Source organism: Molothrus ater, chromosome 2, assembly GCF_012460135.2.
Source record: "Molothrus ater isolate BHLD 08-10-18 breed brown headed cowbird chromosome 2, BPBGC_Mater_1.1, whole genome shotgun sequence".
In the NCBI taxonomy this organism is placed as follows: Eukaryota; Metazoa; Chordata; class Aves; order Passeriformes; family Icteridae; genus Molothrus; species Molothrus ater.
The window spans coordinates 68,199,155-68,223,220 of record NC_050479.2 but is presented as its reverse complement, the minus strand read 5'-3'; the positions used below and the strand labels follow the sequence as shown (position 1 = coordinate 68,223,220).

The 24,066-nt window shown below is 40.6% G+C and overlaps 2 protein-coding genes across 6 annotated transcripts in view; one reads left to right on the top strand and one right to left on the bottom strand.

Annotated features, from left to right (window-relative positions):
• Positions 1-18,394, top strand: part of FRY (FRY microtubule binding protein) — a 196,528-nt gene extending 178,134 nt beyond the window's left edge. For 4 of the 5 annotated variants that reach the window (XM_054517889.1, XM_054517894.1, XM_054517891.1 and 1 more), the window contains exons 56-62: positions 3,887-4,036; positions 5,550-5,648; positions 6,105-6,188; positions 11,014-11,031; positions 14,601-14,711; positions 16,181-16,374; positions 16,930-18,394. In XM_054517889.1, the coding sequence (XP_054373864.1) occupies positions 3,887-4,036; positions 5,550-5,648; positions 6,105-6,188; positions 11,014-11,031; positions 14,601-14,711; positions 16,181-16,374; positions 16,930-17,188 (915 nt within the window). In that variant the 3' untranslated portion in view covers positions 17,189-18,394. The remainder of the gene's footprint in view (positions 1-3,886; positions 4,037-5,549; positions 5,649-6,104; positions 6,189-11,013; positions 11,032-14,600; positions 14,712-16,180; positions 16,375-16,929) is intronic. The other variant, XM_036386661.1, reaches the window with a different exon arrangement.
• Positions 18,395-19,145: 751 nt separating this feature from the next.
• ZAR1L (zygote arrest 1 like) lies at positions 19,146-21,055 on the bottom strand. The gene is made up of 4 exons (XM_036389408.2): positions 20,459-21,055; positions 19,967-20,059; positions 19,745-19,819; positions 19,146-19,358 (listed from the first exon to the last, which is right to left on the bottom strand). The coding sequence occupies exons 1-4, from the start codon at positions 21,053-21,055 to the stop codon at positions 19,215-19,217; spliced, it is 909 nt and encodes a 302-aa protein (XP_036245301.2). The 3' UTR covers positions 19,146-19,214.
• Positions 21,056-24,066: the final 3,011 nt, after the last annotated feature.

Here is a 24,066-nt window from a genome sequence, read left to right as displayed (position 1 = left end):
CTTGAAATCTGAGCGTGTCCATGTAAATGCCAGCATAATTCAATGGTTTGTACCTACTCATCTGAATAGAAATATCCAGCTGCCATCATGTAATATAAATTCCAGAGATTGAAGACTAGAAATACGTTTCTCCTTTCTAAAGTTGTATGCTTGCAAAGATAAGAATCTTGCAAAAAGACAAGAAAGAGTCAAATGTACAAGTTGTTCTAAGAAATTATTGCCTGGTGTTACCTGTAATTATTGCCTGGTGTTACCTGTAATTAGTTTTAAAGCCTTTTTTAATTGTTTCTCCTGCAGCTGCAGGATGTTTAGCATGCTGCAGTATAAACAGCTCCAGTGAAAGCAGTAGCCAGGTAACCTTCTGCAGAGTTTAGGTACCTGTGATCTCAGAGTACACAATATTTTATTATCAAGGAGTACCCTGCTAATAAATACACAGTTTCAAGATCTTTTAGCACATCTAAGACTAACCTGATATGAAAGAAGCAATCTATAGTAAGAATCTCTTCATCATGCTTCCTCTGTGCTGTACTGGAACATCTTACCTACCTGCACATTGTCCTCCATTAAACATTATGCCACTTAAATATGGGTGTCTTGTAGACATTCTTTTAAACATTGATAAATAACCATTTGGAAGAAAGAAAAAAAAAAACCCAGTGCTGACTTGAGTGTTAACCCTGTGTTTATTCATGATGTCAGCTTTTCTGTCTTAACCTCAGTCCTAGAGGTTAATAGCTCTGTCTGAGTGTTTAGAGACTTATTTGTCCTTGATTCTCCTCTTTGAAGAGGTGAAAAGGAACAGGTGCCATGGTTCTGAAGATTAAATAAATAATGCAGTGTAATGAAAGACCTAAACATTACTTGTAAAATACCTGTTTGAGTCCAAATCCTAGTAATTTACATGTTTCATTTGCTGTTGTGCATGCCTTGTATTCAGAAGATACCCTACTCATTTTCTTCAGTTGATACGGGAGGAGAAAGAAAAAGGTGTTAATAATATCAACAAGTCACAATTCTTAGCTGGAGTCACTGCCATATTTTTAGTGTATAAAAATAATTTTGTTCTTCTTTTCAGTGTTAAAACATAGGATATTATTTCCCCTTATTTTTTCATAAGATCCTAGCTTGTCTGGAATTGTATTTTGTTTGCACTATTAAACTTGAGTATTCATCTGCCAACTTTGACTTTTGACCCTCATTAACAGGAAATTTCAGAAACAAGTCCTGTATGTGCTAAGCTTGCAATGCAAAGTACTGCCAAAATATTTGACTGTGAAACAAAATCCTTGTTTGGAAGAGCTTGTCAACTAAATACTTGCTGACGTGAAAGAAGTGCATTTTCCAGGGCACCTACATTTCAGTCCAGTGTCAAGTTAATGGTATCTTGGATGTTTGCCCACAACACACTAAACTTGTTTAAAATTCCTGACATTATTGAAGTACTTTTCCTGTAAACGAGTCAGAAGTCAGAGATCTCTGGATTATCTTTTCTGCTGCCTCTTTGTATTCCCTCAAATTAAATGTCTTTCAGCAGACCAGACAGCTGCAAACAAGTAGATTTCAGATCTAGCAAGTACCTTCTACAATCAAGCCCTTTTGTTATGTAAAGTCCTCTTCCCAGGAGAGGAAATCTGAGGTTAAGAAGAAAACTTTCTGAGAATATTTTTTAATATTTACATGGACACAAAGCACACTGACTATATGCAGGTATATATTTATTCACAATATGCGGACAGCTGGCATTACTATTCACAGTAATCCCATTTCATAAAATATATACTGCATTCAGGCCTTGCTTGATAGATTTCAGCCCCTGTAGTCTGCACCCAAAAGGACATAGCTGAGATGAGAATTTATTATAGAACTGTTAGTCCATGTAATCACAAAATAACTATATTTAGTGAAGTATTATACATAGCAAAGTACAGTCTCTCACTGTTTCACTCTTAATAATTTAAAACACTCTTCAAGACCATTATCATCTTAGCTATAGACTGATTGTTGCTTGTATGAATAGCTGAAGAGGAAAGGAGTAGAGGAAGAATATCTGTTACTTTTTCTGTAATCTGTCTCCTTCACTGTCTCAGATTTACAAACTCAGTTGTTGTTCCCCAGGAGGGCATTGCAGCTACTAAACAGGTTATCCAAAGCCTTGAGGAAGCTCTGACCTTGGAGATTTTAAGACTCAGCTAGTTAAAAGCAAGTCTGACACGATCTGGGATCAGCAATAGTCCCACTTGGAGTTAAAGGTTTTATCAGATGTTCTCCAGAGGTCCTTTTCAACCAATGTGTCTTGGATTCTCTTTCACAATCTGTCGTTTTAAATTTCCTTCCACTTCTTTGTTCTCAGCTAGGTCTTTTCTGTTGTTTAAGATCAAATCTAGATCTCTTTGCTTTGCCAGGAGAATTACTAGCAACAGTTTCACGAAGACTTGGCTGAATCTTTCTTTCCAGAAGACATCACAGTAGTAAATCTCCAGTTTTCACCAACCCCTATGATTCAGATGATTCTGCTAGTTGCTTATAAAAATAGTGATTTATCTGGTTTGGTGGTAATTAGTGATAACTTTTGCCTCTAAGAGACTTAGTGCAGCAGAGAATCTGTACCATGCTCTGAGTGAGGTGTTGTAGCACTTTGTTTCTGGGTTGAAGCAAGATGGTGGAAACAGTAAGACCAGTTATCAGTCTGCCTGGTCCAAACTGTGCTCAGATGGGCAGTTGAGATGCTTTGGAGAGAGATTCACAAATAAGTAGTTATGAAATTGATTGGTACAGGAACTCTGTCAATTTTAGAAATCATTGGTAGTGTATAGCCTACAGTGTAAGGGCCTATTTAGCAGTTAAAGAAAATCATTCAATCCAACAACTTCCATTATCAATAAAGTCTGAATTCAACTCACCTGATTTTAGGTACTTAACTCCCATGCACCAGTGCAGCAGCAGTAACAGATAATACTTCTGTGTCTATCATCCACACTGGCATTTGGAAAGTGCTTCTCTCCAGTGAGGCATACTTATGGTGCAGGTCCTAACCTACATTCCTTAGAGAAATGCCTTTGTAACTTGGAATTAATCATATAAAAATGTTGCAAACATTTATTTTTAAAAAGATTCTCATGTTGTTCCTAACTGCTGAGCACTAGGCCTTAGTGAGATATATTTGGGCAGTGAAAACTGATGAGTATTTATCAAAATCATTGTTTCAGTCAGTGCAAGTTTAATATATTATTTTTATTCATTATTCACTTTATATATTAATAACTGAAAAGCACTAGAATGTTTCTGGAAGACTAGACTGGTTTAGGACTCAAAACATTTAAAAAAAACTGCTGAGAAGAATAATTCCCGGATGCAGTGCAATATTTCTGGAATCTTCCCAAGCAGCAGTAAAGTTTTAGTAAGAAGGTTCTTCCCACAGGGGAAAACAAAAGGTTTTTTCTGATTTTTCCATGCTGCTGTTTGGCATTAGTATGTCCATTATATTATGTGATTAGCCACTTGACAAGGATATTAACAAAACAATGCCCGGAATGGGCAGAAAAGGTAATGTGCTGATCAACTCTGTTAACCCTGTAGAGACAAGAAAAAAAAGCTACCTGTGGCTAAAAGGCTTATAAAGATTGATTTGTCTTTACAGGAAATAATGTATTTCAGTAGTAGGTTATGATGAACTCTGTAATTAGTTTCACAGCTGCCCACCTGTACACTGTCTTCAGTACAATAACTCTTATTCAGTGTCCTAGAGCAGACATTCAGCTCTCCATAGGGAGATGGTCTCTTTAGCACTTTGTTATGCAAAGAAAAACAACCATGCCATTTGTTTAGAAAGGAAAGAAGCTCATACTTGAGTAAATAATGTAATAAACTGTATTTTGCTTTCCAGAATATTCAGAAAAGATTCTGCTTCCTAACCTGTGATGCAGCTAGTTACTTGGGAGACAACTTGAGAGGAATAGGCTCCAAGTTTGTGAGGTCTTCTCAGATGTTAACATCATGTTCAGAATGTCCCACCCTCTTTGTAGATGCAGAAACAGTGAGTATATTCCTTTCAAAAGGCACGTATTTCATTGTCGTGTGTTATTTTACTGGCTGTTTCACTTTTGAGCAACTCCTGAACAGATATGCCAAAAAGGAATTCTCCTCCTATCTTCCATTTTTTATCTCTTGTTGGGAACCATTTCCATTCATTTTCTGTATTATTTTATTAAGTAAGTAGTGACAGATGGGCAATATAAAATCAGAGACTCATGGAAGAGTTATGATGTGTTGAACCTGTGTGCCAAACCCCAACGTAAAACAGATGCCTGCTAGACCTAGTTGGCTCCATAAATTAAAAAGAAGCAGCTATTTTTTACATAGTTCAGCATGAAAGATGGTAATACGTGTAATGATTTCATTTGAGTCAACTGTGATATGAGGATGATGCTGGCTGAACATGAGCCAGCTGTGCCCAGGTGGCCAAGAAGGCCAATGGCATCCTGGCCTGTAGTCAGTAGTAGTGTGGCCAGCAGGAGCAGGGCAGTGATTGTGCCCCTGTACTCAGCACTGGTGAGGCCACTCCTCAAATCCTGTGCTCAATTCTGGGCCCCTCACTACAAGAAGGACATTGAGGGGCTGGAGCGTGTCCAGAGAAAGGCAGCAGAGCTGGGGAAGGGTCTGGAGCACAAGTCCTGTGAGGAGCAGCTGAGGGAGCTGGGGGTGTTCAGCCTGGAGAAAAAGAAGCTCAGAGGAGACCTTATTGCTCCCTACAACTGCCTGAAAGGAGGGTATAGCCAGGGTGGTGGGCAGCCTTTTCTCCCTGGCAACCAACAACAGGACAAGAGGGAATGGCATCAGGTTGTGCCAGAGGAAGTTAGGTGTTAGGAAAAGTTCCTTTACTGAAACAATGTTAAGTTTTGGAACAGGATGCCCAGGGAAGCAGTAGAGTCATTGTCCCTGGAAGTGTTTAAAAACAAGATGATGTGGTACTTTTTGATATGGTTTAGTTGGCATGATGGTATTTGTCAAAGGTTCCGAGACTCGATCTCGGAAGTCTTTTTCAACCTCAATTATTCTATAATTCTATAAAAATATGTATTAGGGAATTAATGAGATGGCCCTTCCCATTGTCTTCATTCTGGCTCATGTTTATCCAGTAGCATCAGGACAGTGTGACATCCCACAGTGAAGTCTAGAGTAGAAACTGGCCAATTGTCAGTTTTGAGCCCACTGCTGTGACCATGGAAGAGCTGTGCCTTGCATCATCAGAGAGCTGTGGAGAGAAACTGGTTAAGCTTTATGTATTGTTCCATTTTAGAGAAGTCCTCTGCTAAGTCATTAAACACAGAACACACTTTCAATTCCACATTATCATAGGTGCAACTTTTGCTGTTTGACTTTTCAGTATAGTATCCTCGTTATGTAGATTTTTGCATAAAGGTAAAAATTTTTCAGTATTAGTATATGTAAATCTAGGTATTCTTTTGCAATATCTTTCCTATACTGTCTACCAGTATTTCCATTCTTTTATAGTGACATTTACAGACCCTTTGATTTACTTTCTCCAGCTGCTCTCTTGTGGCCTTCTTGAAAAGCTGAAGTTCAGTGTTCTAGAGCTGCAGGAGTACCTGGACACATACAACAACAGGAAAGAGGCAACACTCTCGGTATGCTCAATTATGCTCTTGGTCTTGTCTGTATATTTAGGCTATGTCAGGAAATTGTACATCCACTCACATCTGTTTAAACTAACATTCAGTAGAAAAACATGTTTCAGATACTAGATTCATTGACAGTTTCTTCCTGGACATATGAACCAGAACTAAAAAGTAGCTATTTTATCCATTAATATTAGAAACAACAGTATCTTTAATATCCCTGGTCTCTCTCCTAATTATTCATTAATAATTTTCTTAGTTCATGCCATTGAAATACTAATAGAAATCAAGACTACACTTTTTAAATTACAGTCAAAGCAAATTGTCATCGTCTGTGGTAATAAAAAAATGCAATTGCAAATTCTTATTTACATGATGTGCTGTGAAACTAAAATACTGCTTATCTTTCTTTGAATCAAACCATAGATCTTATTAATATTTTCTTTCATTTCTTTCTGAAAATAGTGGCTTGCAAACTGCAAAGCAACGTTTGCTGGGGGCTCACGAGATGGAGTTATTACTTGCCAGCCAGGGGACTCCGAAGAGAAGGTAATGAACGGCCAGTATTATTTCTCTCCCATAAAGTGACATACGTGTGACATGCCTTGCTCTTGAACCCACAAGAGCCTGCTCTACTTCCTCCTTGATTCTCTGCTGGGCTTGGGCAGGATCCAGTTTTCACACTTTAGGCTTGAAGCTGTTGTTGTTGCCTCAGTCCTGGCCACAGGAAATGGGAAGTATTCACAGGAGGTACTTCTGCTGCCCTACTCTAGACAAAGAAGCAGAGCTGACCCTAATCCTGTGCTCTCCCTTTTAGAAAGACATTGCAGCAGCAGTTTTCCACAGTGTCTTTGAAAATCATTCCTGTACTCTCCTTCCATGTTGCTCCCATTTTATCTTCAGCTGTTACATTCTCCTTCTGCCCAACAGCAAAAATTGCCTGGTTGAAATACAGTAGTTACAAAACAATGACTGTAAAATGGCCAGCAAAATTATTTATGCTGTACATAAGTATTTAGAGCTAAGGAAAAATATCTCTTTATCAATTTTTAACAAAAATTACATACCAAATGTACATGTATATTGATTTGTTGTTTATGTTTCTTTATTCCAGTTAAGGAATCGTATTTTCAGATATCAATACCATCAGCAGCTAATACTGTTATTTGATATACTAAGTATAGGAAACAGATGATATCTTGGTGATATATAATGAGTTAAGGAATGTTATTTTATTGGGCTGTTTCCTTTTGGAAGAAAGACAATGGAGGGATGGGAAGAAGAGAGGGCTGGACAGAATTAGCCAAAATTGGGAAGCAAGCAAACAGCATATAGAAAAAAAGTGATGTTTCCTCTTCCCATGTATTTTCACCTATAAAAGATAATTGTTACATATTCAGAACACAGACTTGCCTGTTGTAACCATTTTTTCAAATACCTTGTTTTAATCTTAAGTTGGTTTCAGTTGTTTGTCTTCTCCTCCAAGTCACTTTATTTTCTTCTATCTTTATCTTAACCTCTCTTTCCCATCTCTATGTATTTGTCTTCTTGTCTTTGAACTCCCTTGATTTTTGTTTTTATATGTCATTTTCCAAGAATCCCAAATCCTTGCCACCCCTGCATTTTGGCTTCCTTGACCTTATTAGTAAATTTGATTTTCTAATAAATGCTCTGGCTGCAATCACAGGCAGTGGGAAAGTTGTTCAATCTTCCCCCACCTAGCACTGGCACACGCAAAAGTGAGACACTTTCCAGTGCATTTAAATGAGATACTGTCTCTTCTGTAATTGTGATGGTCTGCAAGGAGCTATTCTGAAGTCAAAAAAAGACACCTGTAACACATACCTCTGCCTCTCCTGCAAGAGGGAAGTGGAGTATATGGCACTACTGGGATGTGCGTGGGCATTCCGTTCCCTCTGATGTATAGACACCCTGAACAGTGACTTCAGACTGTGGTGTTACATACCTTGCTGTAGACAGCTTAATTTATCCTCTTCATCTCTCTTTTGGAAATGCATAGAATGGGATGGAGAATGACACATCTTGCTGATCAACTGCATTGTTTCTTTTTTGAAAAAGTAAAGAAATAATGCTAAGGAGAAGGAATAACCTGAACTCATATCTGCTGGCCTAAACACATCTAAAAGTCAGTAGTTACCATGTTAGACCTGTGTGGGTTTTTCTAACTAGGTGTTCTCTGTTTTGGAATTAAATATGTGTTTTGTGAAGCCAGGGTTGGTATTTATACTCCTTATCAGACAGACTGAAAAGAAGGTTTCTTATTCTTTTAGTAGTCCGTGGTTTCTCCCCAGCATTATTCATTCAGGCCAAAATGCATTACTCCTTGGAAGTCTACAGGATGAACAGGCATATTTCTTTTCTTCCCCTACTCATTCACCTCAATTGAAGCAGCTTTTCCCAAAGGAACAATCTGTTTATTCAATGAAAGTGTAATGGGAGGAAAAGGCCAGGGAAACTGAGGAAATGCAATTAGGAAGGGACAAGGAAAAATTACTCCTAGACTGGCAAGTATTTGTTTTCTTATCTTTCCTCTCCACTTCTCCCTCAACATGAAAGGCTAAAGGATCTAATAATTGTAGGGGGGAAAGTCTGTCTTACAGCGGTAGTCACAAGGGAACCTGCCCAGACTCAAACTCATTGAGGTTTAGTCTAGGGCCTGAAATCCTACTGAAAACTTCTGTCAAAAAAAAAAAAAATTGTTTAGCCAAGCGCAAAACCAGGCTACTCCTGGAAAAGGTTCAAAATTAATGGTAAGGAAGAAAAAGCAACAGCTTGCTCTACAAAAGGCAGAGATCGTAGATTCTTAGGACTCCTTACGCGGTAAAAAGCTTGAGGGGAAAACAGACCCCTTTACAGATGAGACAGATGTGAGACCAAATTCAGCCTTGTCACAAATAGTTGTGCCACAAATGCCTCCTGATGCTGGTAACTAATTTGGCACATTTTCTCTAATCATATCTTATTTCAAAATAATTGCACAGGATTTGTTGACTATTGTTACTATTACTGAAAATGGGCAAAAGCAAAAATTGCTTCTTCTGACATTAAAGAGGCTTGAAATAGAAATTGTCTAGGTCAGCTGCTAGAGCTAGCAACTTTTCTGAAATTGGGTAAAAGCTTCATTTGCCAGAATGTCTTTCCCTTGCCTTATCATTGCAACAAATTACATGATTTGGATGTGTGTGATTTGTAAGCTTTGATGCTACTTTGAGCAACAGTCTCAATGACATAGGAGGCAATTTATAGACAAAAGATAACTGCACATGCCATTGTGTCCTTCTTAGATGCTACATTTATGGCTGCTTAAAGAATTGGGCAAATGATGCAAGTACTCTAAACATTTGGTATTTTCAGCTGCCAAAACCACTGATTGTGTAGTGTCTATCAACTAATCTAAAACACTTCCCTTACTCTAAGAATTAAACAAGAAATTGCAAAGTGTGATGGCTATGATCATTCCACCTGGGCCCTTGCTGCTGCAGAAAAAAAGAGATATCACTTAAGACAGTAAATAATCTCTTTTCAACTTCCAAGGAATCTTTCATTTTATGGTGAAAGAGGGAGGAAGTTACAATCATGATATTGGAGAGCAATATGGAGCTGAACATCAATAGCTCAGAGAAATCCAGTATCCAGTATATTTTCTTCCAGTGAAGAAGGAAGTTTTTCATGTAATGTGAAACCCCTTCCTCACCCCCTTTTTTTTGGCTTGCCCTAGTTTTGGAAGCAGTACAGAGGAGACAGTGTTTTCTGGCAAAAAAGAACCATGGAATTCACTTATTTGCTGCTTCCGCCTCCCTCTTCCCCCCTTCTTTAAAGTAAATTCCATGGCAAATTAGAAATTATATATGGATTCCAGTATTTTTGAAAGTCTAAGTGAAACTTGGTGGCATGCTAAACTTCAGGGTAGCTTAAGAGAGACAGCAAGATTTGAAAAAACACAAGCCAGCACACCTGTGAGTTTACTGGAACACAGTGATCTGTCTGCTCTTGTCTTCTTCTTATCTTGAATTTAGCTTTATAAAGCTTCATTTATGTGAACTGCATGGAAGCCAAGCTATAAAGGTTTTTTTTTTGAAGAGTACTAAATAGAAGAAGAAACTCTTCAAGTAATGTTAAAGGAAAAAAAAAATAAACATCACAAGAGCTTAAAGCTTAATTTGTCGTGGTTTTATAGAAAAGCAGTGCAGGGTTTGGAGCAACACTTTTCATATATATATCTTAATTGTAAGGCCAGTGTCAAGAAAACAGACTGAAATGCTCTGTTAGGCTCCTCAAAGTTAATATTATTTCACATTTCTGTGTTTCTGCCTTTGTATTGATGGCAAGGTAAATAATTTTATTAAGAATTCCATATGCTTATTAACACTGTGTGCATATGCACTGACATCAGGCTGTAACTGGGCAGATGTGGTTGTGTTTGTTACTTACAGCATTTACATGATTACTCTCTTCATATAAAATGTAATGAGATTGTAATATTTGTAAAATAAGAAATGCTGCACTAAGTGAACACAGAGTGCAAATGTTCTTAGCAAAGAAATGAGGAACACTTCAGTTTCAAAGAGAGCACTTAGTCCCCTAATCTTTGAAATGCTAATGTAAGTCAATTAGAATTTTTATTATTATTGGAACAGGACTTGCACTGACATTTTAATAGCTTCAGAATTATAAACCAGTGAATCATTAGTGGTGAGAGGAAGGGATACAAGGCTCAACTTGTGGCATTGCCATGTACTTAAACAAAATTGGCATTTTCCACACATTTTTTTTCTTTGTGGTAGTCATAACTTGAAAGTTATATGCAAAACATTTCCATTGTAATGTGCCAAGTAATAAGCCCAGGAGCCATAAAACTTATCCTGCCAATTTCATTAGATCTATTTGTAAAAAATAGAAGTATTTTTAAACAAGAAAATATTTAGAAATAGCAAAGTTCAGTTTTATTCATCACTTGAAAATAATTCCTAATTTTTTTAGTACTTTGCAATATGAGCTTTTCTTAATAAGAAAAAGACAAATTTAAATAAAAGTATTATTTCAAGAGTTTTCTGACACTATTTCCCTGCAAGTTCTTGAGCTGCTGGGTAGGATAAATCTAAACTAATAAATCTGAAGATCTACTGAGGATATTTAGACTGGAATTTATCATTAGAATTAAAGCTTGGTTTTATTAAGAATGCTGTGCATGTTGAATGTGATATTCCAACCAATTATCAGGTTGAGGCAAGCATTGCTAATACTGCTGATAAGTTATGCTATTACAGATGGGCTGTGCTTCCTTTTGCATGCATTACACTGACACTATACTTTCTTTCCTTTCCTTTTCTCCTGTGCCATGCTTGCTGTGTAGCAAATGGAATCTCTTGCAGTAAGTTGAAGTTCTTTGATATTTTTTGTCCATCTGTGGATGGACTAATACACCCCAGTTCTACTGTTTTACTTCTAAGCATGTTTTCTTTTTTGTTATAATTTTCCTATACAAGACATGGTTCTAAATGCAGGTGACTAAAATAATTTACTAACATGTGTTTTGTGAAATCAAAAAATACTGTGCCAAAACTTTGACACTTTCATATGCTGTTTCAAATGGTCATTTACATACATTTTTACAAATCAAGCTTTTGAATGGATGTAATATGTTGGGTCAGGAAACATTTTTTGTTATTTTAAAATTAATAATTTTCCATTTTTCCTAGTGAAAAACTACAATTTATAGTTGGAAGTTACATTTCAAATGGCTTTTGTGTATGTGTTGATTAACAGTTTCACCACTATTGGTTTCTAATACTTGCTCAGGAAGAACAAAAATTGAGTTTCTTGATACAGTAACTAAATACTAAGTGAGTCAAGCTAGAACCATTAGTTTGACCTTAGTTTTTTTTCATTCAGGTTAACAGCCGCAAGGGTGAAACTGAATTATTGTTCTTCAAGGACTAAAAAAAATCCAGTGTTAAAAGCTGTCATGAGATGGGTTTTTTTTAATGATGCTGTGTTTGTTTTCAATTAATTATTAACTCCCCGACAGCTCCAACTATATGTGTATGTAACTGCTATGTACTGTTGCTAGGTCTCCAAAATTTGAATAGAGTGAATTTGATCCCTGCTGGGGAACCTCAGGCTGTGTCCCTACTTGGGAGCTGAACAGGACCAGGGAGGAAGCGAGTGTCCCTGGGCTGGCACTTGCTCGGGTGAGCAGTCAGCACCTTCCCTGGGAGGCCACCAGCCAGCCCCTGACATGCCTGAGCATGGTTTGAGAGAAGACAGAAGCCAAAGCCATCTCCAGAAGGCTGTATCTAAACAATCAGTCTTTATTTTGGGAAGAGAATGGTTAGCCACACGATCGAGCGCAGATTTGGCAGTGCTCTGTGCTCTTGGTTACAGAGAATGGCCCCTGGGCAGGTTTATTTCATTGGCAGTGTTCCTCATGCCCTGCCTCTTTGTTCTGATAGGCTTTGTCCCTGTCCACAAGTCAGTTCTGCCCTAGCACATCTGCTCCTTACCACAGATCTGCAGAGCCTTCTTTCTGCATTTGTGGGTCTTTGCTGTCATATCCAGTCTGGTGGGATCATAGAATGGTTGGAGTTGGAAAACACCTTGAAGATCATATAGTTCCAATCCCCCTGCCATAGGCAGGGACAGCTTTCACTAGACCAGGTTGCTGACAACCTCATCCAGCCTGGTGTTCAAGACCCCTACAGGGGTAGGGCATCCACAACTTCTCTAAATAACCTGTTCCAGTGCCTCCCTACCCTCCATATAAAGAAATTCTTCCTAACATCTCATCTAATCATCTCTCCTCTTTTTATTTAAAGCTATTGCCCCTTGTCCTACCATGATTTGCCTTTGCAAAAAGTTGCTCTCCCTGTTTTTTATAGGCCCTCTCAGTACTGGAAGCCTTCTCTTCTCCAGGCTAAACCCTCTCATCCTGTCTTCACAGGAGAGGTGCTCATGATGCTGCCCAAGATGTGGTTTGCCTTCTGAGCTCTGAGCACACACTGCTAGCTCATGTTCAGCTCTTCATCCAGGAGAACTCCACAGGGCTGCTCTCAATGAGTTCCTCTCCCAGTCTGTGCTCATGTCTGGGATTGCCCCAGCGCAGGTGCAGCCCCTTGCACTTGGACTTATTGAACCTCAGTAGGTTCTCATGGGCCCACTTCTCAAGTCCATGTCTCCCTGGATGGCATCCCATCCTTCTGTGTCATCTGCAAACTCGCTGAAGGCCTCCTCCTTGCTGAAATTCCTCCTTTCTGTTTGGGACAGGAGCACTCCAGTGCTGCCCTCCAGTAATAGACATTAAACATAATGACACAGATACCAGATCCAGAATGGCATAGAGCTCAGACCAGGCAAATTTACAGTGCTGAGCTCTGCTGCTCTGCTGGTGCTGAGGTGTGAGCAGCCCTATGTGCCTGGCCTTCAGCAGGACAAACCCTGCTAGGCTGACACCTTCTGGCTTGGCACTATCCTCCCACTCCCACTTTCCTCCACAAACCCTCTTTAGAAGGAAACTAGCTCTGCCTCATATTGGCAGTGCCCTTGGCTCTTTGCTCTGATGGATAGTTGGTGTTCACCTCACCCTGATGAAAAAAGATGAAATTTGCTTTTGACCTTAGCCCCTCAGGCTTGTGAGGCTGGTACAGAAATCTGGGGAACTGGAACACTAAACTGTGGTTCTAATTTTGGCTTATTATTAAAAAATGTGGCACTTAAATGTTGAACCATATGTAAATAAAACACTTCAGTCAAATTAACATTTATAATGTACTTAAAGTACTTTCTATTAGTGTTTGTGCTGACATTTGCACAGTCCCAAATTCAGCAAAGAGCTGCAGCAGGTGCTGGTAACTAAGCATGGATGAAGTGCTTTAAAGAAGCAAACATGAATAGCTTCTTCTTTTCTGCCAATTTTGGCATGAAACTCTGCTTAAGTTCCTCCAAACAGATAGAAATATCACTGAGCCCACCCTTGGTCACGGTGTCTGTTACCGCAGGCAAATGAAATACGGTTGGAAGTCTGTAAGGCTTTCCTGACAAAGGGTCAGTACAAGGTCAGGACTAGTACTTGCAGGATTTTCACTTTTTATAGAACCAGCTGAATATTAAATGTTCCTCCCTTTTTCACCATGATCCAGCTGTGGAACTACAAGATTGCCCCCCTGTTAGACACAAGAATACCAGGAACTATAAGCATATTAACTTGACCTCTCTGGCAGCCGTGCCCATCACCCATTATTTCAATGTGTTTGACATCTTTTATGTCATGCTGCACTTTACACTGGAAGAAACAAGTGAATATTCATAGAGCAGTATCTACTTAATCTGGGACAATACTTCATAGAAGCCAAATGCCCTCCTACACCTTAAACTCCATCCATCTGTTGCATAGTTTCTTTAAGATGGTGGAAAATCCATGAAAAGTGTTTTAACTTCCAGGGCTGGCGTTTCCTCCATCTCACTCCTAGATGAATTTATCACCTCTGTTTCTCTCTCCTCAGAGGAGCAGGCAGGAGCTTTGACCATCTTGGACTACTATTTCATGGCTTCTGTCTTAGATATCCATCCCTTAGAAGAGGTCTTTGACCTTTTCTGAAATTCAGGAGTTTGATGTTCTATGCAGGGAAGTCACTTCCCCTGTATTCTGTTTCTGCTTTCCAGCTGCAAACTAGAGACAGTGAAGCTAACCAAAACAGAATATTTTGAGGCTGATGCTGACATGTGCTACATGAGACCTAGTTGTCATAATTTTATTTTCAATGTCATATATGACTTAGCTGCAGAAGAAAAATCATTACTTATTTTCTGAAATAGTATATGATCATACTTCAGTAAAATAATGCTTTTGAGAACAAACTATCTCACTGTTTTGTTAGTTATCAAAAAATATCTAAACTCACTAATATTTATTAATTATTTCTTCTCCAACAAATCTTTCCTTAGCAATTGGAACTCTGTCAGAGATTATATAAACTGCACTTCCAGCTGCTGTTGCTTTTTCAGTCCTACTGTAAACTTATTGGACAAGTGCACGAAGTCAGTTCCATGCCAGAGGTATGTAACAAACTACAAAGTCCTATACTGAAAATTCCACTTTATTTTCATGTTCTTATTTTTCCTTTCTCTGGACTTAACAACAAGGATCCCACCTATTTCACACTGACTATGAATCTGCAGGCATACATAATCAACTAAATACCTTAATGTCCTGTATTTTTAATTCTGTAACAAACCTTTTTCTTTAAATATTTTGACATGGCACACTCTCACTTTTGACCCAAACATCTTTTTGTTTTTAGATATATCTATGAATCTTACTTAAAAAAAATTCACAAGAACAGTACTGTTAGTCAAGTTTATTTTCAGCAGTTGCTTAAAATACGTAATACTTTGAAATATCTTTGAGGTGATCACTTTAAGCTGAATGATTATCATTTAACTTACCATTCCATGTGTATTTTTCTCCTGGTAAGGAGAAAAATGTATATGTTTTAAACTATTGGGTAGAAGAAGTTGTTGTACTCTGCTTTGTAAAATAAAATTTGAAGCAATTACATGTATTTTATTACATATTCTAGTAGTTTATATGTGGCCTATAAACAAAAATTGTTTTATCAGATGTGCTGTCAGAGTAAAAAGAGTTTGAATATTTATTATATCTTAAGGGTATGTTGTATATGTTGTATGTTGTGAAGGTTAGCTCACATTGTGACTAGGCTGTTCACTTTTAAGACAGGACAATAGGCATCTACTACTGCTAGAGCAGTATAGTAAGTTTTAAAAATAAGTTGTAAAATATTTTGTATTCCTTATAATTGATTTCTGTAAGTGTATTTCACAGTTATGACTTTGTTAAATTGTTATAAATAATGCAGCCCATGGAACTGGGAAACAATTGTACAAAGAATAGCTATTTCACTATGACATTTGCATATTTTGCTGGATCCACAAGCTATCACTTGAAGAATTCCATTGTCAGTTCATGTGACAGTGGTTATTTTTAGCATGTAGGTAAAAGTATGAAGAGCATGAAAAAGAAGATCCTTGGAAATTATTAACTAACTAAGTATTTATTAATCTTATGCCATTTTAACTTTTCAGCCTGAGAAAGGGTTATACATTTCTTGTCCATCTGTTAATCATGTCAGATGCTGCATGTGTTTTGTAAATAAATACCAACACCTTGCTAGGAGAAGTACATGCTTTTTTCAGTTCTTCCACTATGATGTGAAAAAAGTAGCAAGGGTGAAAAATAAAAGTTTGTTTAGATATGCTCCTGCATTTTAGCAAGCCAAAACTACAGCATAATGTTAAAGGATGCACAAAGGAAAAAAAAACCAAAACCTGTAGTTTGCTTTTTCTCTATACTGTACAGAGATCAAGAAATGTCCTTGTATTAAATTGGGGTCTTTTTCATAACGTGTACATCCAATGTAGTAGTAAGGACAAACTTGAAGTACCTACTCCATGTGGGGCTTATGGAGAATGAAAATACCCATCTCTCATTTTTCTCCTTGGAACAGCTGTTAAATATGTCAAGAGAACTGAGTGAGCTGAAGAAAAATCTGAAGGATGCTACTGCTGCAATTGCAGCTGAGCCTCTGACAACAGAATCTGAGCCCACATTCAACTCTACTGAAGCAGCTATTCAGTCCATGCTGGAGTGTTTGAAAAACAATGAACTTGTTAAAGCCGTCAGACAAATAAGAGAATGCAGGCAAGTTTTGCTACATGGCTCATATTAGACTTTCATGTTATTACAAAAGTGTGCATTCATTATCTTCCTAACGAAATTAAATGCCCAGGATCAGCATAATTAATTACTGTTTCAACAAGGATCACAGGGGCATTGATACTGGCTTTTGGAGAGCTGTGCCACAAGTAGCTATCAAACAAATGCTTGCAATAATTAAGATGTTTCATTACATTCTGTAGATCAAAAGTCCTGTGAGGCTCTTAAGAATCTGTATTGAGTTAATTCCTTACAGGTGCATGTCATTGGTATGATCTAACATTCAGCCCAGTTTCGCTTATATCTATTTGAATGAGTTTTCTTAACCATTTTCTTAGATAATGGAAATTGCACTTTTATGTGTATTCAGTGCCTGATACCAGAATACGAGTAACATATGAGTGGTGTAAAACAGTGAGTTGCTTTAGGCTTATAAGCACGTGCAAGTTCATTCTTCTTTTAGAGATCTCTGTCACATAGCTCCTCTCTCTGCTAATAAACCCATAATGCAATGCCTGCTCTTTTCCTGTTTCATTGCAGGATTTTGTGGCCCAATGATATCTTTGGAAGCACCTCTGATGATGAAGTCCAGACACTACTGAATATTTACTTCCGCCACCAAACCCTGGGTCAGACAGGCACCTATGCACTGGTGGGCTCCAACCAGAGCCTGACTGAAATCTGCACCAAGTTAATGGAGCTGAACATCGAGATCCGCGACATGATCCGCAGAGCTCAGAGCTACCGGGTCATCAATACTTTTCTTCCAGACTCCAGCGTTTCCGGCACAAGTCTCTGACAGGACCCTTGGGTCCCCTTTCAAGCTGGGAGTGCTGTCCTGTGGGAGTGAGGTGGCTCGATGTCTTCTCAGCCTTACAAAGGTTTGGTCAAACTGTACTCACTCTTGTTACATTTAGGATTTCCTCTAAAAAGCGATGGGCTGAACTTCAAACACATAGCAATACTGTAAGGACAGAGGTAGCATAGAGCACCTGGGACAACATCCTTTGTTCTGTGTTGCACAAAAACCAGTTAGCATTTCACTGAGCAACTGCAACTCACTACTGAAGAAGTGACTTCCATTGCATACCAAAGCCTACTACACTGAACAATACTTCCTTTATAGCAAATTAATTTTTGGTTGGCAAAAGTGCAATGTTTCCTTCACAAAATAGTATTTTTTGTTAAAAAACAAACCTTGTACATTTTTTCCTTTTTTTTTTCTAATTTAGTTGAGTGAAAGATGGGCAGAATGAAGCTGGCCACGGAATCTCACAAACTTGTTGGTCAAAAGCTGAGAGCCTGTGTATATGAAACAAACTGTAAACAGACTATAATTTAATGCACACTGTAATTTGAATATGATTACTGTATCTTAAAACAATGAGCTGCTATGAAGTACATTTCCTAATGTTACTAGGCTACTGTCTCTGAAGGTACTGGATCATATTGTAGAGGTCTGTTCTTAGGCCCCCCCAAGGATTATGAAAGGTCGTGATAGATTTTCTTTTTTTTTTTTTATTAAGGACCTTGGCTGCTTTTTACTAGAGGTTTGCTTTTATGAATATATTTATACTATTAAAGGATGGTTGATCTAATTTAACTTGCCATTTTGTAGGAGAAAGTCCCATCACAGAGTCAAATCTTTTGAACTGTTAAGCATGCATATTTTTATTTAATATAAATTTTGAGTATAAAAAGTAAAAATATTAACGTGAAATGCAAGTTCTCATGTTAAGTTTCTTCAAAGAGAGGTCTTATTTTATTTGTAATGTATATATACAAAGTCATGACTATATGGGTTTTTTCTTACATTTAACTGCTGTCCAGTGTTAAATGTATGCATGTAAATCTGTTGCACATCTGAGACACTTTTATTCTGACAGCTATGTAACTTATTCACACTGTAAATACACTTAACTGTTTTTGTGAAGTAACTTTGAAATTTGGATCAGTATGTCCATTTAACTAAAGTATAAAAGTCGCATATAGTCACAACACAGTACGTGCTTGTTGTGAAAACTGTGTTCTTGTCTGAATCAGTACTGTTGTACATGGTATCCATGATCAGCAGCCCCCCAAAAAATACCCAGCTCCTGGTTTATGCTAAAACTATTCATAGAAAAGAGTGAGAAATGTAACTACAGCCTGACAAAAAATCCTCACAACTCAGCATGGAAGACTACAACAGCAAAAATAGTTTAATTGGTCTTCTGCTGACTCTGAAAGCCTCTGAACTTCCTTCTACCCTAAAGAGTGTTTTTTACACTGGCACAGATACTGCCATCAAAAGGTTTTTCCCCTCCTCATTTTTCCCCTTTCCCCACCCATTTTACAGCCATAGTCCTGTTCTGGCAGATAGTCTTTGATTACCAAGCAGCTGTGGTTTTTATATATACAGTTGACAGAGGCAGGGGGAAGACACATTTGCATTTACACCAGACTTTATGCTCCAGAATATTTGCATCTTCCACCCTAGTTCAGTTTGAGTGACTGAAGGAAAAACTTGCTCTTGTAGCCTGAATCTTAGCATTCCCCGAAGACTTCAAAACAAAGTCTATCTTTAGGAAATCAAATGGGTTGCTTCCTTACAGATACACTTTCCTCTTTCAACCAAGGGGGCTGAAACTAAGGGGTATCAAACTAGTGCAAACTTTTTGAACTTTATTTACAGCATATATTCAGTGAAATTACATACTTTAAGTTATTATATTTTACAATAATACTGAAGTCTTCATCCATTATCCAATGCCAGGTCAAAAGCCTTAAATCAAAACATTGCAAAAGACAAAGTGCAAAGCACAAAACAGAAGAGGGCACATGGATCAGACAACGTATTTGAAGCTGTAAGTGCTATCACAGGACAGCCTTTTGCCTTTGCAGCGGCCACAGAGCTCTTGGCGATGAGGTCTCTTGAGATCAATATGTCTCTTCCTCTGAGGGCAAGAGCAACGAGTCTTGGAACAGATCTTAAGAAACAAAGACATGTTAGTAGTAGTAGATCAGAGAGGATGCACTTCATGTTAACATTTGGATTTCCTTAATAACAGCAATACATTGGGGCTGATATACTTAAGAACTTAAAAACTCTTGTAAAAACCCTGTAGATTTAAGGTGTAAGAGCTTTCTTACCTAGAAACACCATAAATGTAGCAAGCCATAATGCTATATGAAAACTGTTTGGATAAGCCATCCACGAGAGGAGGGAGGCCTACCCCAATACATATTTCCCAAATAACATTTCCTAGTGATTTGATGAAGTCAAGTTTTCTTCCAGATAAAGTCAATATCAAATTTAACAATAGAATTAGTGTATATAACATCTGACAGTCTTAATGGAGTACAGTTAACTTACCTGGCACTGGATTGTTTCCACTCGATAGGGATTGAAGCCTTTTTGGCATTTGCGACAGAGCTGCTTGAAGTACACCTGAAAAAAATGCAAGTTCTGTAAGTAGAGAGACTTATTCAAGGTGTTGTACACAGGTACCTAAGTTTGTGCCAAAACATCTGATTTGTCAGATATTTTATGCCATTCTTAGAAGTCTCGGGAGAAAAGAGATTACTTGTTAACTACCTTGTTGCTTCCAGAAATGCACCACACGTAAGCACTCTCCCATCTGGTCTTGCAGTCTTTGCAGTGGAAATAGCCATACTTCTGCTCCAAGAACTGCAGAGACAGAGTTCACTGAGCATCCTCCAGCAGCTCAAGAGCACCCAGCCCAGCTCCCTCAATACTACTCCCCAAGGATGGTGAGACACTGGAAAACATTGCCCAGGAAGCCATATGGGAAATATTTGAAGCTGTACTGAATGAGGCTCTGAGCAACAGTGTTTAGTAGGTGACATCCCTGCCCATGGAAGGGAGGTTGCAACTGGATGACCTTAAAGCTCCCTTCCAACCGAAACCACTCTGCCATGCTTTGATCTACACGTGTGGGTTTTCACAGGCTGGGGGCTCTTCTGCTCTAGGTGAGACAGAGCCAGCCCGGGGCAGGACAGGGACCACCGTGCTGCTCATGAGGGGATTTCTGGCCTCCCTGCTCGAGGGTTCAGCCCCCCGCCTCACCTGGAAGGCAGCTCTCTGCCTGGGAGCCGCGGTCTCCTCCCGCCGCGTCCCCACCGGCTCCTGGCGCGGCGGCAGCGCGGCCTCCGCCGGGCCCTCCTGCTGCTCCTCGCCGCCGTCCGCCGTCGGGGTCTCCTCGGCCGGCGCTGCCTTCTCCGGGAGCGGCGCGGCGTCGGGCGGCGCCAAGAGGCGGCGGTCGGGCGCGGGTGAGTAGAGGGCGAGGCGGCCCATGGTGCGCAGGCCGGCGGGGCTGAAGGCGCGGGCGGGCGGCAGCGTGCGGGGCCCCAGCGAGCACTGCACGGCCACGTCGGCCCGCAGGCTCACCTGCACCGCCGCCTCCTTCGTGCTGGCCCGGCGCGGCCGCGGCGCCAGCGCGGGGCCCACCTGCGACAGCAGCGCCTGGAGCTGCGCCCGCCGGTAGCTGTCCAGGTAGTCGGAGGGCAGCGGCGTGAAGGGACCCCCGAGGAAGGGGCTGATGCTGCCGCTCTTACTCTGCTTCCAGCTGGGCTGCTTGGCCGCAGTGTCCCAGCCGCGGCCGAGCGCGGGGCTGCTCCTCACGGTCTGGTACGGGCTGAAGGGGGAACAGACGAAGCTGTCCATGGTTATCGCCGCTGAAGGGTTAGCCCTACCTGTGTCCCTGCCCTGCTTTTATCTTACCTGGGGAGCTAATGGTCGCTAATTGATGGGGAAAGTGGGGGCAGCTGAGGGAAGGAGGGGGGCTGATGGCAAGGGAAGGCTGGCCTGCCTTCCTTCTCTGCCAGACTCTAATGATAGAGAGATGTCATTCAGCCACAGCTGGGAAAACCACGGCCTGCATAGTGAGGAGAAGCCTGCTTGCTCACAGTTCCTTCTGCTCATGGTCTTAAAAGAAGGAAAAGGAGGTTTGGGGAGCTAACAAAGTCCTGATAAACTGGGTGTTCCCCGGAGAGCTGAGCAAAGAATTTAGGCAATTACATCTCTGAAAAGAAGTCTTGACCAGTATTAAAAGGTCAGAGTATCCCCAGTCTTCTATTACTTGGGGATTATCTACCTGGAACTTTTTCTATCAACTGAACTGCTTTAGGAAAAGATGGAATATACCCCTGTATACAAACTGAAGTAAGGAAAGCAGTGGCTTAATATCTGTATATGAAATAAGTGTTAATAATACAAGCAAGTAATAAAAGCATGTGCATATTAGTCTAATCTTCTTCCTTCTTCCAAAATTACATCACTTTATTTCAATTTTAAGGCAATACAGTTAGAATAATGTACTTAAATCATCCAAACTATGTATGTAACCCTTAAATCCCTGGAACTGCAGTGATGTGAAATCCTTTCTTTGTTTGAAAGAACCATCTTTATAAATGTGTTGCTTTATAAAATTGACTGGGCCAGTAAGAGAGACGCTAGAGAAGACCTGATAGGGATGATGTCTTTAAACCTTCACAGTGTATCTGACACTTTCAAGGGTCTGAAATAAATGAGTAAGAAACAGCATTTTTACAGGGCACAGAGATTAAGATTCAGGAAGCACATTCATCATAATTAAAAGAAAAATGTCTCAAGACTCCACGTTGTGCTTGGGTTTTCAAAGCACTGTCGGTATCAAAGCAAAAATAGGGTATTGATATAGCCAAGTTAAAACTTAATGATTGCAGTGTAGCTGCAAAAAAAGTAAGTTTTTTAGGTGCTTTAGGAATGGGGATGGAAATCAAATTGGAAACTACATGCCATCATTTAAATCAGCAGTTTGAGTTCCTCTGAAACGCTTTGGGAAGAAAGTTATGCAGCTTCCCAGAACACTGCAGTGTTAGAAGTTAAAGTTTCTTGAAAGGACAAGGTATATGGAAAATTATTGTAGGACAAGAAACTGATGAAAGTGGCAGATGACTAAGCAGGTGATGTGATAAAACTGCAACCTAAAGACTGCTGTGGAGAGGTAGGAAGAAACCCCTTTATGGCACAAGAATAGATGAACATCCCACTAAAATGAAGATTGTAAACTCAAAGTTGGTGGTGGAGAGAGTGTTCCACACATCTTGAAGTTGTTCCATCGCCAAAGCCAAGAATTTAATGAAGAGACAAAGCGGGAATGGACATGTATGTGGAGGATAGTAACATTCTCTTTATTGGAATGTCAACAACCATTTCATGTGTCAAGGCCTACAAAGCCACCTGAGAAGCAGAGTCTGAGGCTTGCACAGTTCGCTTGCCCACGGCCCTGCCGCTGGGAGCCTTCCAGAGCCTTTTCCCGAGGGGTCGGTGTTGGCTGCTGTTGTCCAGCAACGCGGGCCATGACAGCCGTGGATGCGGTATCTCCTCCCCTCCCCTCTACTCGCCAAGCTGCTGGCGGCCATCGCGGCTCAGGGCATGCACCCTTTCTGCTCTGTGCGGAGCCAGCCACGGCGGGACAGCCCTTACGACGGGCACCACGTGTCCCCCCGCCGCAACGCCGGACGCCGAGCAGGGCAAGGCCGAGGCGGAGCCGCTCCGCCGCCTCCTTGCTGGGAGGTGGCTGCGGCGGAGGGCGGGAGCGGCGGATGCTCCCGCTGCGCAGGCGCGGGGCTGCGTTGGCGCCAAGCTTCGAACGGGGCGGCCGGGCTGGGGGTCTGCGCTGCCCCCTCATCCCGCGCCGCCTTCCCTGCCCGCCCCGCTCGCCCCGCTCCCCTGCGTGAGGCGATGCTGCGGCCGCCGTCCCGCCCGAGGCGCCGCCGGCAGGTAACGGCCCCGCTTGTGGCTCGGCCCTGCCCCGGGACTGCGCTGTGTTTTGGGGGTGTCACTGCCGCCCCTCGGGCCTCCCTTCCTCTCCTCAGAGCCCGCCGGGGGGCCGCAGTCACCGCGTGTGACTCGGTGAGGGGAAGGAGGGGTTTGGGCCTGTCCCCGGTGACCCCGCGGTGACCCGGCGGGGCTGCACAGGCCGCGCTCCGTGCGCAGTCATTGCCCGGGAGGACCCTCCCCTCACGGAAAGCAGTGCGGACTGGTCAAATCGCACTTTTTAAAATGTACTTCTGAGGCAGTGTTAAGTTCCTCGGTGTTCTGTCTTATTGCAGCTAGTACCCTGTTTTAAAGCGCCCGTTTTCCCACGGTTTTGGTAAGCAGCGTGTGTAACATGGCCATCGTGTGGGAAACGGGGTTTACTGTGGAAGGCATAGATGTGTTAAACGGTGAAGTCTCACTATGGGCTTATTATACTTGTTTTTTAAATAGAACTGTGAAGCTGGCAGTGTCTGCTCCACCTGAAAGCAACTTGGAATCAAATTCTTGACATGTAAGTTGTAATGGTTGTAGGAGTATATATGCGATAGTACATATTTCATCCTAATATAGTGTAGTGAGTGGGGGGTTTTGATTTATGTTTAAAATACTTCAGAAGTGTTCTGCCCATTCCATCGTGTCGTGTGTTTGCTGAGTGTTTTCATTATCTCTGGTATAGTTCCCTATTCTCTTTTCTGTTGTTTTCCCACCATGTTCATCATCGTGGTGTTTGAATGCTCACATCTCAGTCAAAGCAAAACAAGCTGGGCTGTGGCACACCACAAAATGCAGGAAAACCAGCCTAAGGTATTCAAACAGCAGTGTATGAAAGTGTTTTATTTCTTCTCAGGCTTTTCAACTGTTCCGGTAATTTA

Excerpts from the sequence above, each read along its gene's own strand:
- ZAR1L (XM_036389408.2), bottom strand. The coding sequence starts at position 21,055 with ATGGACAGCTTCGTCTGTTCCCCCTTCAGCCCGTACCAGACCGTGAGG. Across the intron at positions 20,060-20,458 it reads GGCAGAGAGCTGCCTTCCAG|TTCTTGGAGCAGAAGTATGG; the intron begins GTGAGGCGGGGG and ends CTGTCTCTGCAG. Across the intron at positions 19,820-19,966 it reads GCATTTCTGGAAGCAACAAG|GTGTACTTCAAGCAGCTCTG; the intron begins GTAGTTAACAAG and ends CATTTTTTTCAG.